Below are 15,000 nucleotides of genomic sequence, written 5' to 3' on the forward strand. Positions count from 1 at the left end.
AAAAGCTTGAAAAAATACTTCTTTTGGTGTGAAACACAGCAACACCTCCATCAGAGGTGGGCTGTGGGTTATTAAAACGCTCAAGTTTGTTGAACAGAGGGGGACGATGATGGAACCCTTCAGTCACAGATGGACACAATCTGCTGGGGAGGCTCAGCGGGATCCCAGGTAGGCCATAAATAACGACGGAGAGAGAAGCCGGCGAGAACGCCATCAAATAAACAAACAATACTGAACGGATTGGATGTAACAATGCAGGCTGACTGAGCACTCTGATTAAAAATGGAGAAGTGTGTGTATGTGCTTGTGTGTGTGTGTCTATGTGTGTGTGTATGTGTGTGCGACTGCCAGTATGCTGATAATAATGAGAGCCATTAGGATGCTGTAATGACTCAGGCACAGGCACAAGCTTTGAGGAAAACGCAAACAAAGCAGAGCTCAATCAACAATACATACACACACACACACTTACTGTACACACACACACACCATCCACACAAGCACACAAATACCAACACACAAAACACACACAATCACTAACACACAATCACACACTAATCACATGCACTAACTTTCTCTCCCTCCCCCTCTCTATCTCACATTCATACACACACACACACACACACACACACACACACACACAAACACACACGTGTGCGTGTACATACACACACACACACACATTCTGGCAGTCTACTCTGCGGAGTGTCGTTATGAATCGTGGTTAATTGGCTTTAATTACATCCTTAATTGGCCTCAGCATTATCCTTCCTCCAAATGAGGCATCTATATGAGGACCTGCTGGAGAGAAGCTGGACTCGCTGGAGAGCCATGCATCTCCTCTGCCTCCCGGTCAAACAGACACCCTGCTGGAGCATCAGACCCTGCCCCAACAGACGAGGCGTACCTGCCATACGTCTCCATAATGACGATGGGTCACCAGTTGCCATAATTACCCTCTGACCCCCAAACTGAACTGCCTAATGGGAGCACAGCAGAGGCAGGGTGGAGTACGAGGGTGGGGGTCGCATGGAAGTGGTGGTGGTGTGTGTGTGTGTGTGTGTGTGTGTGTGTGTGTGTGTGTGTGTGTGTGTGTGGGGTGTTATAAACCCCTGGTGACCCCATCTGATGTATAGGCCGCTGTGCTCTTTCATAATGCTGACCAGTGGCGTGTTTTCCAAAATCATAGTTGCTAACTAAGTTATCAATTTTGTTGGTTGCAATGCAATTTCCCATTGCCAACCAACTAAGTTGCTAACAAGTTAGCAATTATGGTTTTGGGAAACACACCCCAGCTCTGGAGCTGAGGTGACCACATGGTACTGAAAGCCCTGGAAGCACACAATGCTGTAAATCACCAGACGCAGGGCGGCCATTTTGCACTCTGAGCTGAGTGGCATGCCCATCACAAACCAGCACGCACAGCGCTAACCAGCACGCCCAGCACAGCGGGGGTAATTTCACTCGAGTGTCTGCAGCAGGCTCTATTTTTGTCAGGACAAAGACTATAGACAAAACAGCACAATCGTTTGCTTTTAGAGTTGCAGGTAAGGATAGTGCTCTAGGACAAACAGTACAAACAACACATGCAAATTGTCCCATTACCAGGCCTGGACCAGAGTAGTTAGGTGCTAAATGAAGATAGAAGGCCTTTGTGGGTATGTTTGTTTGTGTGTGTGCGTGTGTGGCGTGTGTGTGTGTGCGTGTGTGTGTGTGTGTGTGTGTGTGTGTGTGTGTGTGTGTGTGTGTCTGAATGAAGACAGAAGGTTGGAAAATGAAAGGACAAGATGTGCACAAACAGAATTTGGCTCTCGGTTGCTCCTGAAACAGTAGTAGCCACACATACACACACACACACACACACACACACACACACAAACTCATGTATACACAGCAAAACATGCACACAAAAGTGCACACACATTAACACAGTCACACTCACATATCCCGCTCACACACACATCCACACACACACATTCATACACACATACACAAACACATGCACACAGTCACAAGGCCCTGCATATGAGCGCACTGCAACATGATGCATGATTTCAATTTAACAGCCTTGAGGTGCAATAACATTTGAGCAGGATTTATGGCTTCTCTCTTGAGGAAAGTAGGTGTGTGTGTGTGGGTGAGAGAGAGAGAGAGAGTGTTTGTGTTAGTGTGTGTGCAAACACATATTTGTTAGGCTGTATATTCCCGTTCCTTCTGTTGCACAACCACATAATGTATCTATGTGGTCAATATATAGCCAATATAAAACCAACAACCATTCCTGGCATGTGGAAATATTTTGGTCTGCTAAAGCTAATTGTGAATGTGCTTGTGAGATGGGCAGTGATAAAGGAAATGGTGAAGTCTGTATTATATGTGAAGTCTGTATTATATCTAATGTGAGGTCTATATTATATTAACATGAGGTCTGTATTAATTGTGAGGTCTATATTATCTCAAATGTGAGGTCTGTATTATCTCTAACATGAGGTCTGTATTAATTGTGAGGTCTATATTATCTCAAATGTGAGGTCTGTATTACAGTATAATGTGAGGTCTATATTAATTGTGAGGTCTGTATTATCTCAAATGTGAGGTCTGTATTATCTCTAACATCTGGTCTGTATCTAATTGTGAGGTCTATATTATCTCAAATGTGAGGTCTGTATTACAGTATAATGTAGTCCCGTCTATATTAATTGTGAGGTCTGTATTATCTCAAATGTGAGGTCTGTATTATAATGTGACATCTGTATCATATCTAATGTGAGGTCTGTATTAGAGGTCCGCTCCCACCGCATCATCTGTAACATGATGTCCCCCTCCCGCCCGCATTCTGTAACATGATGTCCCGCCTTAGTCTGTAACATTTTAGTCCCGCCCCCGCCAAGCATCTGTAACATGATGTCCCGCCTCCCACCAAGATCTGTAACATGATGTCCCGCCCCCTGCATCTGTAACATGATGTCCCGCTCCATGATGTCAAGATCTGTAACATGATGTCCCGGCTCCCACCCGCATCTGTAACATGATGTCCCGTCCCGCCCGCATCTGTAACATGATGTCCCGGCTCCCTATTAAAGCCTCCAAAGATGCAGGAGGGATAGCCTATTCAGCTTTTCTCTCTGTCTCACGAAAGGAGCACACACACCTGAGAAAGACTCCAGATGTCAGTTTCTTGGTTCTGAATGTAGGCTGAAGTAGGCCTAGTCTGGTGCCCTCTTCCTCTGTCATGCTTTCAATTTTTTTAGTTTTGACAATGAGCAGCAGGAACAAATTGAACCCACGTAAACAATTCAGTTATGCTTAAACCCCGTTTTTTAATGCTGCCTAACAGAACATCCAGCTGAACTATAGTTATGAACACTACTTTAATCATTTCCATATTTAATGTTACACACATATTTAATTTGTGGGAGTGCAGTGAATCATCGGTTTGTCCTGCACCCGCGGACGCTCCTCTCTCATCCCGCCCGCTCCCTCAAAGAGCTTTCAAAAGTTGTCCCCGCGGGTCTACCGCGGGAGTGCAGACCTCTAGTCTGTATCATATCTAATGTGAGGTCTGTATCATATCTAATGTGAGGACTGTATCTTATCTAATGTGAGGTCTGTATTGGTGAGGTCTGCAATATATCTAATGTGAGGTCTGTATTACCTCAAATGTGAGGTCAGTATTAGTGAGGTCTGTATCATATGTGCGGTCTGTATTTTATCTAATGTGCGATTTATATTATAATGTTATGTCTGTATCATATCTAATGTGAGGTTTGTATCATATCTAATGTGAGGTCTGTATCATATCTAATGTGTAATTGTAATTTCAACAAAGGTTTAATTTTAAAACACTGGATTAAAACAAGAATAAAATACAAGACGTTTCAGTGTTCATCCAAACACCTTCATCAGTTGTTTAGTGTGCACAGGAAGTAACTCTGGCATTAATACACAAGGCAGTCACATGATCTCATGGCATGATGTCACGTGACTCTGAGATGTAGTCAATTTGTGTTTGCCAGAGAAGATGGTGTCCCAGCAGCTTCAGATGATGCCCCTCCCCTTGTTTGAGAGGTGGAGCAGGATGGTGTATCTGTAAAGCGCCTAGAAATGGTTTTCAGAACCGTGTGGTAGGCTGAAGACAAATGAGGTCTTAACCCAGCTCCCCTATTTAAAGAGGGTCGCTCCACTTATGGCCTCCTTGACGCCTCTTTCAAACCACCTATCCTCTCCTGTCTAGGATATAAACATCTTGATCTTGAAAACTGTGTTGTTATTTTTGTAGATGAGTATAGACTGCTGAGTTTTATCGCCTGTGTTGATACATTCGTCGGCATACACACTCATACATACTGTACCATGTACACAGTCACATACCTCTGTAAACACACACACACATACCATGTACACATTCACATACCTCTGTAAACACACACACACATAAAAGTACACCTGTTCTCACACTTACATATAAACCCAAGGGAGTTGGAGGTCTGTTTCCTTATTTGTAAGCATAAACAACCGCAACTGCAACGAAGAAATAGTATCCCTACACACACACACACACACACACACACACACACACACACACACACATTCTGCACATCACTACTGACAGAATAATCAATCAACACACACAGACATACACACACACTCACACACACACACACACACACACACACACACACACACACACACACACACACACACACACGCATACACATACACAGACACACACACACACACACACACACACACACACACACACACACACACACACACACACACACACACAGACAGCTCTGCTTGTCCTTGGCAGTCCTGGCCAGGACAGTTGAATCAGATTTCCGAGGATCAGGGGTTTGAGGGAGCCCAGCGCCACTGCACACACACTAAGGTGAGGCACAAAGGTCACACACACACACACACACACACACACACACACACACACACACACACACACACACACACACACACGCACGCACGCACGCACGCACGCACACACAGACCAGATGCTCAATCCCACAATCCTCGGATGAGAAATGACACCTGGTGTAATAACAGTGTTTTAGGTGTGTGTTGTGATGTTAAAGAGTAGTTGTATGTTTTGATGTTAAAAGGTAGTTGTGATGTTAAAGGGTAGGTGCGTGTTGTGATGTTAAAGGGTAGGTGCGTGTTGTGATATTAAAGGAAGACGGTTTGGTGAGAAATCTGAACTGAAGAGGATAGATGACTGTTTCTCTTTAAGATCAGCTCTCGCTGTGTGTGTGTTTGTCTGTGTGTTTGTGCGTGTGTGTTTATTCAGAAGACACTTCGTCCAAAGTCACATATTGTTATTACAAGAACGCTTCCCATCCCCCGCACCCATGATAGCGTCTTGCTCCTACATTTCAGCTCCAGCGACTGGATCAATGATCAAATAGCTCTGCTGCTCCTCTGTCTCGGCCTGAGAATATCTTAGTTCTGCCAGACTATTCATAACATCCGTCACAGAAAAAAAAAAACGTATTTGGGTTCACATAGAAGGGGCTCATTTTCAAATAGATGGAACTGGATTTCCATTTCAAAAGGACTAACAGATGAGCACAGGAATGCTGTGATGTCATCAGGCGACACAGGTGGAAATCTCAAACAGAGAAGCCTCACCCCTGATTATCACAGAGTCTGTCTCCGTCGCGTTCCGACGTCGCCACGGATGTCAAAAGAGCTCTCTTCCACTCCAGTAAAAGTCTGGTGTTCCGCTGGCTGCAGTGCGGCACGTTTAAGAGGCGTGCCAGACGCGGCACCGCACTCTTCTTCTTGGCTTAAAATACACACTCAGTCTATTTTTGACGGTTGTCGCCTTCTGGGACACCAGAAGACACCACCACAAGCGGTGGAACAGAACGCTGCTAAAGTGGGTAAATGTGGGGCTAAGGAGCAAGAGAGAGGCTCTGTTCGAAACGGTAAAAACTGCCACCTTTAAGATATCTAACTGGGGAGTGAGGAAGCAAGTGTGGTTCGAAACCGAAAAAAACTATTTTTGCTGCCTGCTAAGATATCTTAGAATTACCTGAATAACGGTCGTTTTTGAAGGCAGCATCGATGCATCCTCCATGCTCCCTACTACCCATAATCTTTTGCGGCAACGTCTGAAACAGCTGTGAAAAGTAAACAAAGACGGCGGATGACACCGGTAATAGCTGCTGAATCTGCTGAAATGTGATTTGTGTGACTATGCTGTACTATCTGACTATACCATTGTTGTAACCATTTATAGCATCTGGTCTGATATTTGTGCCGTCTGCCAAACAACTTTCTACCATTCTAGCCTGCTAGCTTCTGTAAGCTAGTTTAGTTTAACGTTACGGCTTTTGCTAACGTCATACCGTAGTGTTAACCAAAGATTCTAGAGTGCTACGCTCAAGATGCATTCAATCCAAAATCATGTCTAGTGAGACAGCTGTCTATTTAGGCAGGGAGGCACATTCCTATACAGTTATACAATTTGAAAATACACACACACACACACACACACACACACACACATCCTCATAGCTGATATGAACACACTTACCGATACTACAAACCAAGGCAGCTGGAATGAACACACATAGAGACACGCATGCACACCCACAAACAGTGGGTATGAATATTTAGGATTTGAATCAACACACACACACACACACACACACACACGGAATGGTTGTCTCTGAGTCCCTGATGCCTCCCCTGTTCTCTTAGGAGAGTGTGGTCCAGGCTGGCGGTGTAGGGCTGAATATAGGGCAGCCTGCGGCACAGGCAGCAGGTGAGAGTCTTCACAGAGGTCCCCTGTCACGACTGGACACATAACTACAGAGTGCACTGAGGGAGGACTGAACACATCACCACAGAGTCCACTGAGGGAGGACTGGATAACTACTCTTCTCTCTCTCCTCCATGTCCTCCCTCTCTTCTCTCTCTCCTCCCTCTCCTCTCTCTTCACTCATTACTCATGTTGCCTCTTCCTCCTGCAGTATCTCCCTCCCTGTAGAATGGTATCCTCCTCTGTAAAATGGCATCCTCCTCTGTAGAATGGTATCTTCCTTCTTCTCTCCATATCCTCCTACTCTTTAATCTTTTCTTCTGCATCATCTTCTCCCTGCTTCTTCTGTTTCTGCTCTTATCTTCTCTTCTCTCCACTCATCCTCCTATTTTATTATATCCCTTTCTCTCTACCTCTCCTTCGCTATTTCACTGATATTCTTTCTCTGCTCCTTTGTCATCCTTTCCTATCCCTTCTGTCTTCTATTCCATCTCTCCTCCCACTTCTCCTCTAATTCTTCTTCCTCTCCTCCTATGTCCTATTTACTCCTCCTCTCATGTCTCTCTGTAGTCCCTTCTTCTTTATATTCTTCCATCAGACCTCAGTGCTCCTCTCTCCTCCTTGCAAACCCTCTGAGCCCCACACTAAACGTAGTAAACACTGGCGGTGGTGGCTGCAGTCGCCCTGTAACAGCACAGGAGGTGAAATACCTCTGGGAGTTCCTGATGGAGGCTCTACGCTGGAGTTCAGCACCTCCTGCTCTCTGGATGTCAGAGAGTGGGTAGAACACTAGGACACAGGAAACAGTCCTATGCATGAACACACATACACAAACACACACACACACACAAGCGCATAAACATGCGCACACACACAAAAACACACACACACACACACACACACACACACACACACACATGCAGACACACAAACACATCCATCAAATATCCGCCCCATGTTGGATGCAGTCACGCAACCTTGAGGTGGCAAACTGTCTTTAATCATCGTCTCTGTAGGTTTGATGTGCACCGTCGCTCATCCAAGGTCAAATTCCTCGACGCAGTTTGGCAGACGTCAGAGTGGCAGCCCTGATGGAGTCCTCTGGCTCCGCTAACTTCTGGTTAGTCATCACAAAAACACCCTGAACTTGCAGGAATCCCAGACAGCGCTGACTCCCCAGTGAGCCTGCTCTCCCTCTCTCCCTCTCTCTCTCTAGGACAAGGTCAAAGGAGTTTTGCAGGGTCCGCAACTCAAGCGATCTGTTCGCAGAGCATGAAACTTTTTTTTTTTAACATACGCTCCGCTATGATTATAGTGGCAGCTAATTGTTGCAGCCAACGCTAAGCCAAAGTCCTTTTAGGCAAGTCCCTCCACTCGGCGGCCATATTGCAACGCTTTTTGGGCACTCATCGGGCATCCTATTCAGCAGAAATGTGTGTGCGCAAGGTTTCACGACACCAATCTTGCTCCAGCGGCGAGTTCACAACACATGATTGGCTCAATGTATTCACATGTCAACGTTTTGCCGAGGAAGGGGTGGGTGTGTAGACAACGGCCATATTGGCGTTACAAACTAACCCCATGCATTTCTATGGAGGATTTTTTGAGTGCTGTGTCTCCTAATTAGAAAGTCTCTGGCTAAGCAAGCAGAACGCTACAGTTACGTGCCCTGCGTAGCCTCCCTGTATTAACTTAAAGCAACACCAAAGAGTTTTTTGTACCTTAAAATAATGTTTCCAAAATCGTTTCAGTGGTTCATCAACTCGTAAAAGGGTAAATGGCACTTCTGCATTCGCTTCGCGACCCTGTATCGGCTATCACCGCACTATGCAAGTTTGCCAGATCGGGTAGCGGACCTGTAGTTCAATGGAATAAGACATAAGAAACTACAAATTTGACCGCTTCTAATGTCGCAATACATCATACTTTCATAAAATCATGCAACATACTCTACCGTGTCTGTGGACATCGTTATTCCAAAGCCGGTGCTGGATAAACAAATAGCGTGCGTGCGACAGAGGAAAAATGCTTTGGCGTTGCTTTAAGAGCTATATAGAAAATCACAGGATATCAGCATAACATGACTGTTGTGATTAATAATCATAATCATGTCATATTCTTATGTCCTAAAAATGGACTTGAATCGAAAGCTGCTTGGTCTTCATTAATAGAAGTTAATTAATGGTTGCTCAATGGCCTTGAGTGCTCGAGTGAGTAGGACATTGAACAGGACATTGAAGTTAGCTAATCAAGCCAAGGTCAGATTTGTGTGATGTTGTAGGTAGTGTTTTTCCCCCACCTAAATCACTAATGGCTAATGCAGCGAAGTCAGGCCAGCAGTAGATAGTGAACGCACTCAAAGAGAAGCCCCAGCTAGTCACACAGACCCAGAGGCATACCACACCTCCTAATGACTTGCTTTATCGACCGTAGCCAAGTCATTAAAGAACGAATTAAAGCCATGAAACGTCGTCATCTGGAATAACGAGGCTTTATAGGACAAAGCTGTGAACTGGTTCATCCCAGGGCTGGTTAATTTCTGCAAGCACGCAGTCCCAATCACCATGACGACGGGAGCCAACAATCTGCGACAGATAAAATGTGTTTACGTGCCTGTGTGCCGAGTAACTTAAAAAGGAAGGAGTTAAGATCTAAATAAGGCAATTCACTTTCAACTCACTTCAAAGTGTCAGCAAAAAGTATACACACACACACACACACACTCCTCAAATGCACACACACACACACTCACACACACAGATACACACACACACACACACACACACACACACACACACACTCTGATGCACAGTAATCCTCTTCAATGTGGCTTTCCTGGTGGTTTCCCAGCAGGGATGATCAAGCACCTGAGATAGCAGAGATCCTGCTGTGAGCAAAGCACAATAAGGAAAGAAAACACTACCCCCTTCAAATCAAGTGTGTGTGTGTGTGTGTGTGTGTGTGTAAACAAATGTGTGTGTGTGTTCTCCTTTAAATCAAATCTGTGTGCGTCGTCAAATAAAGCTGCCTGGTCAGCCACACCTAGGATCCATCTCTGTTATTTCTCTCTCTCTCTCTCTCTCTCTCTCTCTCTCTCTCCCTCTCTCCTCATTCACTTCTAAGTGTGTATCTCAACACCACCAGGAGCTCAAATGCAAAGCTATGAGAGACTATGCACTCTGGGCCAGATGTACTAACGCCGTTTTTCATACTGCAGGCGTGTTGTTTTTTCACGCAAATGTCGTGTAAAATCATTATGAGGTATGTACAAACACGCCGCAATGATGTAAAAGCGCAAACTGCCTGTCGCGGGAGCTGAACATGGCTAATTGCGTTTTTCGTGTCATGTATATGCATTCATGGGAGGATCCAGGGGAAAGTGGGAGTTTAGCGTAAAGAGATGGGAGAGGAAGCGTAAGAACGCAACAATTATGTATTCCGCGGTATGTACAAAGACTGCTCCTGAAAGCACACATCTATTCTGCCCTAAATACTTCCATACTTGTAAAAGCAGGTGTTAATCCAAATTGCAGTTCAATATGTCAATAAGAGATCCTTTCAAAGACAACAGAATCGTTATTTAGAGCACCAGTTTTGTAAGTATTTGTACTATCAAAAGCAACCTTAACTTTCTTTGGCCTTTTGAATGTCTTACTTTCACTATCACATCATTCACTTGATGTCTGTATGGAACTGCAGCATCCTCAGACCTCGATTTATTAAAGGTTTGGGGGATTATTGTGCGGGATTAGGCATTATTGTGCGAGATTAGGCATTATTGTGCGGGATTAGGCATTAGGCATTATTGTGCGGGTTTAGGCATTATTGTGCGATATTAGGCATTATTGTGCGGGATTAGGCATTATTGTGCGGGTTTGTGGGTTTATTGTGCGGGATTAGGCATTATTGTGCGGGACTAGGCATTATTGTGCGGGATTAGGCATTATTGTGCGGGTTTGTGGGTTTATTGTGCGGGATTAGGCATTATTGTGCGGGACTAGGCATTATTGTGCGGGATTAGGCATTATTGTGCGGGTTTGTGGGTTTATTGTGCGGGACTAGGCATTATTGTGCGGGACTAGGCATTATTGTGCGGGTTTGTGGGTTTATTGTGCGGGACTAGGCATTATTGTGCGGGACTAGGCATTATTGTGCGGGTTTAGGCATTATTGTGCGGGTTTGTGGGTTTATTGTGCGGGATTAGGCATTATTGTGCGGGACTAGGCATTATTGTGCGGGTTTGTGGGTTTATTGTGCGGGATAAGGCATTATTGTGCGGGACTAGGCATTATTGTGCGGGATGTGGATGGTCAGTCAAGGTGTGCACATCCAAATGACCCAACGCAGGTGAGGTGCAGGCTCCAGAAATGGTGCGAATGTAATGTTCAAAGGACTGACAAAGACCATCTGGTCAAATCGTTAAAAACCAAAACACTTTTTGGAACATTGCAATCAGAGTGGTCAGGGAGTCGGTAACACTTTATAATAACTACACACAATTCATCATTTATTAAGCTTTTGTTACTTATTAGTTAATGGTTTGTTCATCATTAGTAATTTCTTGTTCATACATAATTTATCATCAGTAAAGCATTTGTTCACATAATTATAAATGGTTTGTTCATAGTAAATAAGCCTATCCAAAAAATATGTTTGTAAGTACATGATGTATACTTAATAAGTAATGAAACAACCACTTATAATGAAATAATTTTCTTATTATAAACCAGTTGCAAACTATTACAAAATGCTTTGTTCATCATTTGTAAAGCATTCTTCCTATGTTAATTCTCATAAATAAAGTACACACAGTTATAAATGGTTTGTTCATAGTAAATAAGCCTATATCTAAAATATGTTTATAAATTATTGTTAATACTTAATACATTTTGCAATAATATTTTGTTGATGAAGTAATATTTCCTTTATTTAGCAGTTGTTACATACACATGCACTAATGATTAGTTAGGGTGAGGATACATATTTTATAAACCACTTCCTAATACTATAATTCATGATTAACTGAGGAGTTACAAGTGGTAGATTAATGATATTTTGTGAGCTTATCTAAAGTGAGGACTTTCTATCTATGACTTTCGATCTATGCCTTGCAACACATTTTCAAATGAGTTGTAAAGATTACATTCACATTCATTCATTTAGCAGACAAGCGACGTACACATGTCAATTAAATTGAAGGCAATTGACATAACAGTGAAAGCCAGGAATCGAACCCCCAACTTATCAGGCTACTGCATGCTAGTCCTGCTCCTTATCCACTACACTACCTTGGCCCAGATAGAAACCCCTACAACTATGGGTAACACTTTACTTGACGGGTGAGTTCATAACACATTCATAGCAGCTGTCATAAACTGCACATAAAGCATTCATGACTGTTTCATGAGACATGACTCAACATTCATAACAAACCTTTCATGAATGTGGAAGACAGAATGATGACAACTTGTCAAAATAAAAAGCAGCATTGCCGTTTTTCTCATCAGCCTTTGTAAATATTTCATGAATATCTTATGAAGTGTGTCGAATGTCACTTTACTATGCAAGTTGTGAAGTATTCATTATCACTGAGTTTAACACTAGGAGGTAGCCTAAACTAGCCTACTGTACATTCAGCGGACCCTTATTTGTTAACCTGGAACGGTTGGATAATGGACATTCCCACTAGCAAATGATGAGAAATTATCTGCAAAGGTTACATCATAAAACAAATAATTTTTTATGAAACAAAAATTATTTGCTTGACCATGTTTTTTTGGCACTGGAGTAGCCCATTGACTCAGATGTGACGTGATCAGGTAAGAGGTTTGGAACAAAAACGGCAATGCTGCTTTGCAATTGTTGGACTTTGATTTTGACAAGTTGTCGTCGTTCTGTCTTCCACATTCATGAAAGGTTTGGTATGAATGTTGATTTATGTCTCATGAAACAGTCATGAATGATTTATGTGTAGTTTATGACAGCTGCTATGAATGTGTTATGAACTCATCCGTCAAGTAAAGTGTTACCCAACTAGGCAAGAGTTTCTGTTTTCTTCTACTACACACTGTTATTAAACATCTGTAAACTATTATTAATTGCTGTATTCTTAGTTTGCAAAGCATTATTCTTACATTAATTCTCATCTGTAAATAATGTTTACACACAGTTAAAAATGATTTGTTCATAGTAAACACGCATATCTATATTATATTTTTGAATTGACTGTTATAATACCACTGGGCAGAGGTAGTGTAGTGGATAGGGAGCTGGGTTGACATGCAGTAATCCATAAAGTTGGGGGTTAAAACCCCGGTGTCCACCAATGTGGCCTTGCCCTTTAATTTCATTGACATGTGTAAGTCGCTTTGGGTGAAAGTGTCAGATAAATTAATGAATGCAAGTGTAAACTTTATAACTCATTTGTAAATGTGTTGCAAGGCATAAAACATCCTCACTTTAGATGAGCTCACAAAATATCATTAACTAACCACTTGTAACTCCTGAGTTAATTATGAATTATAGTATTAGGAAGTGGTTTATAAACTATGTATCCTCACCCTAACTAATCATTAGTGCATGTGTATGTAACAACTGTTAAATAATGGAAATATTACTTAATCAAAAACATATTATTGTTAATACTTAATAAATGATGGAATAATATTATTATTGCATCATGTATTAAGTATTAACAATAATGTATAAACATATTTTAGTTATAGGCTTATTTACTATGAACAAACTATTTATACATGTAACTGTGTGAACAAATGCTTTACTGATGATAAATTAGAAATTACTAATGATGAACAAACCATTAACTAATAAGTAACAAAGGCTTAATAAATTATGAATTGTGTGTAGTTATTATAAAGTGTTACCAGGGAGTCTGCTTATGTCAGGTTGTTTAATAATAATTACTTTTATTAATTATTAATAATAATTTATTTCATTATTTACTTTCAGGACTACACAGTCCTGTCAGGCATTCAGGCATTAGTCCAATATACAGAGACACTAAGACATCAACACACTGCACATCAAGACAAACAAACAAACACACACGCACACGCACTCTCCTCGCCTCTCCTCACCTCTGGGGTGGCACTGAAGGACCAAGCAGATGGCATGAGCAGAGTCGGGGCCACAGAGAGAAAAACACACACAGAGAGAATGGAGGAGTGAGGGAGAGAGGGAGGGAGAGAGAGGGAGAGGAAAAGAGAGATGGGAGAGACATTCCTGGCAGCTGGTGGATATGGATGTTATTGTGGTAATGGATGACAGGCAGAATACACACACAAACGGGTACGCGCGCGCGCGCGCGCACACACACACACACACACACACACACACACACACACACACACACACACACACACACACACACACACACACACACACACACACACACAAACATCACACACACAAACATACACACACACACACACACACACACACACACACACACACACACACACACACACACACACCACTATACAGTGTGCACTCAGGCGAGGGCATTGGGAGTCTTTTCAGACTGCACTCTAAAATCATGATGACAGCAGCCAGGTCCTTCGGAGAATCGGCACAGTTCTCCTCAACTCTCTCTGCTCTGTTCCATGTCAATCTCTCTGTCTTCATCTCTCTCTCTCTCTCTCTCTCTCCATCCCTCTCTTTCATTCTCTTCATGTCCCTCTCTTTCCCTCTGCTATTTGCCTTTTTGTGTCAATGACAGACACACACACACACACACACACACACACACACACACACACACACACACACACACACACACACACACGACAGGCTCACACTGTAGAGGTGACATGGGAGAATTGTTTGTGTCCTGCTCTCAATTTACGACACTGGTAGTTTCATGGAACAGGTTAACACACACACACACACACACACACACACACACACACACACACACACACACACACACACACACACACACACACACACACACACACACACACACACACACACACACACACACACACACACACACACACACACACACACACACAGACACACACACACACAAATAAACACACACACACACACACACACACACACACACACACACACACACACACACACACACACAGACACAGACACACACACACACACACACACACACACACAAACACAAACACACACACACACACACACACAAACACCAATTCTCAAAGGCCTCCAGAATGAGTGGGGGCGAG

General features: G+C 43.0%; 1 protein-coding gene across 1 annotated transcript in view; it reads right to left on the bottom strand.

Annotated features, from left to right (window-relative positions):
• Positions 1–15,000, bottom strand: part of apba2b (amyloid beta (A4) precursor protein-binding, family A, member 2b) — a 101,818-nt gene that overhangs the window by 61,391 nt on the left and 25,427 nt on the right. Inside the window, 3 exon segments of the mRNA XM_048232178.1 lie at positions 6,551–6,571; positions 6,673–6,763; positions 7,489–7,567. Coding sequence (XP_048088135.1) covers positions 6,551–6,571; positions 6,673–6,763; positions 7,489–7,567 — 191 coding nt within the window.

Source organism: Alosa alosa, chromosome 21 (assembly GCF_017589495.1).
Source record: "Alosa alosa isolate M-15738 ecotype Scorff River chromosome 21, AALO_Geno_1.1, whole genome shotgun sequence".
Classification (NCBI taxonomy): Eukaryota; Metazoa; Chordata; class Actinopteri; order Clupeiformes; family Clupeidae; genus Alosa; species Alosa alosa.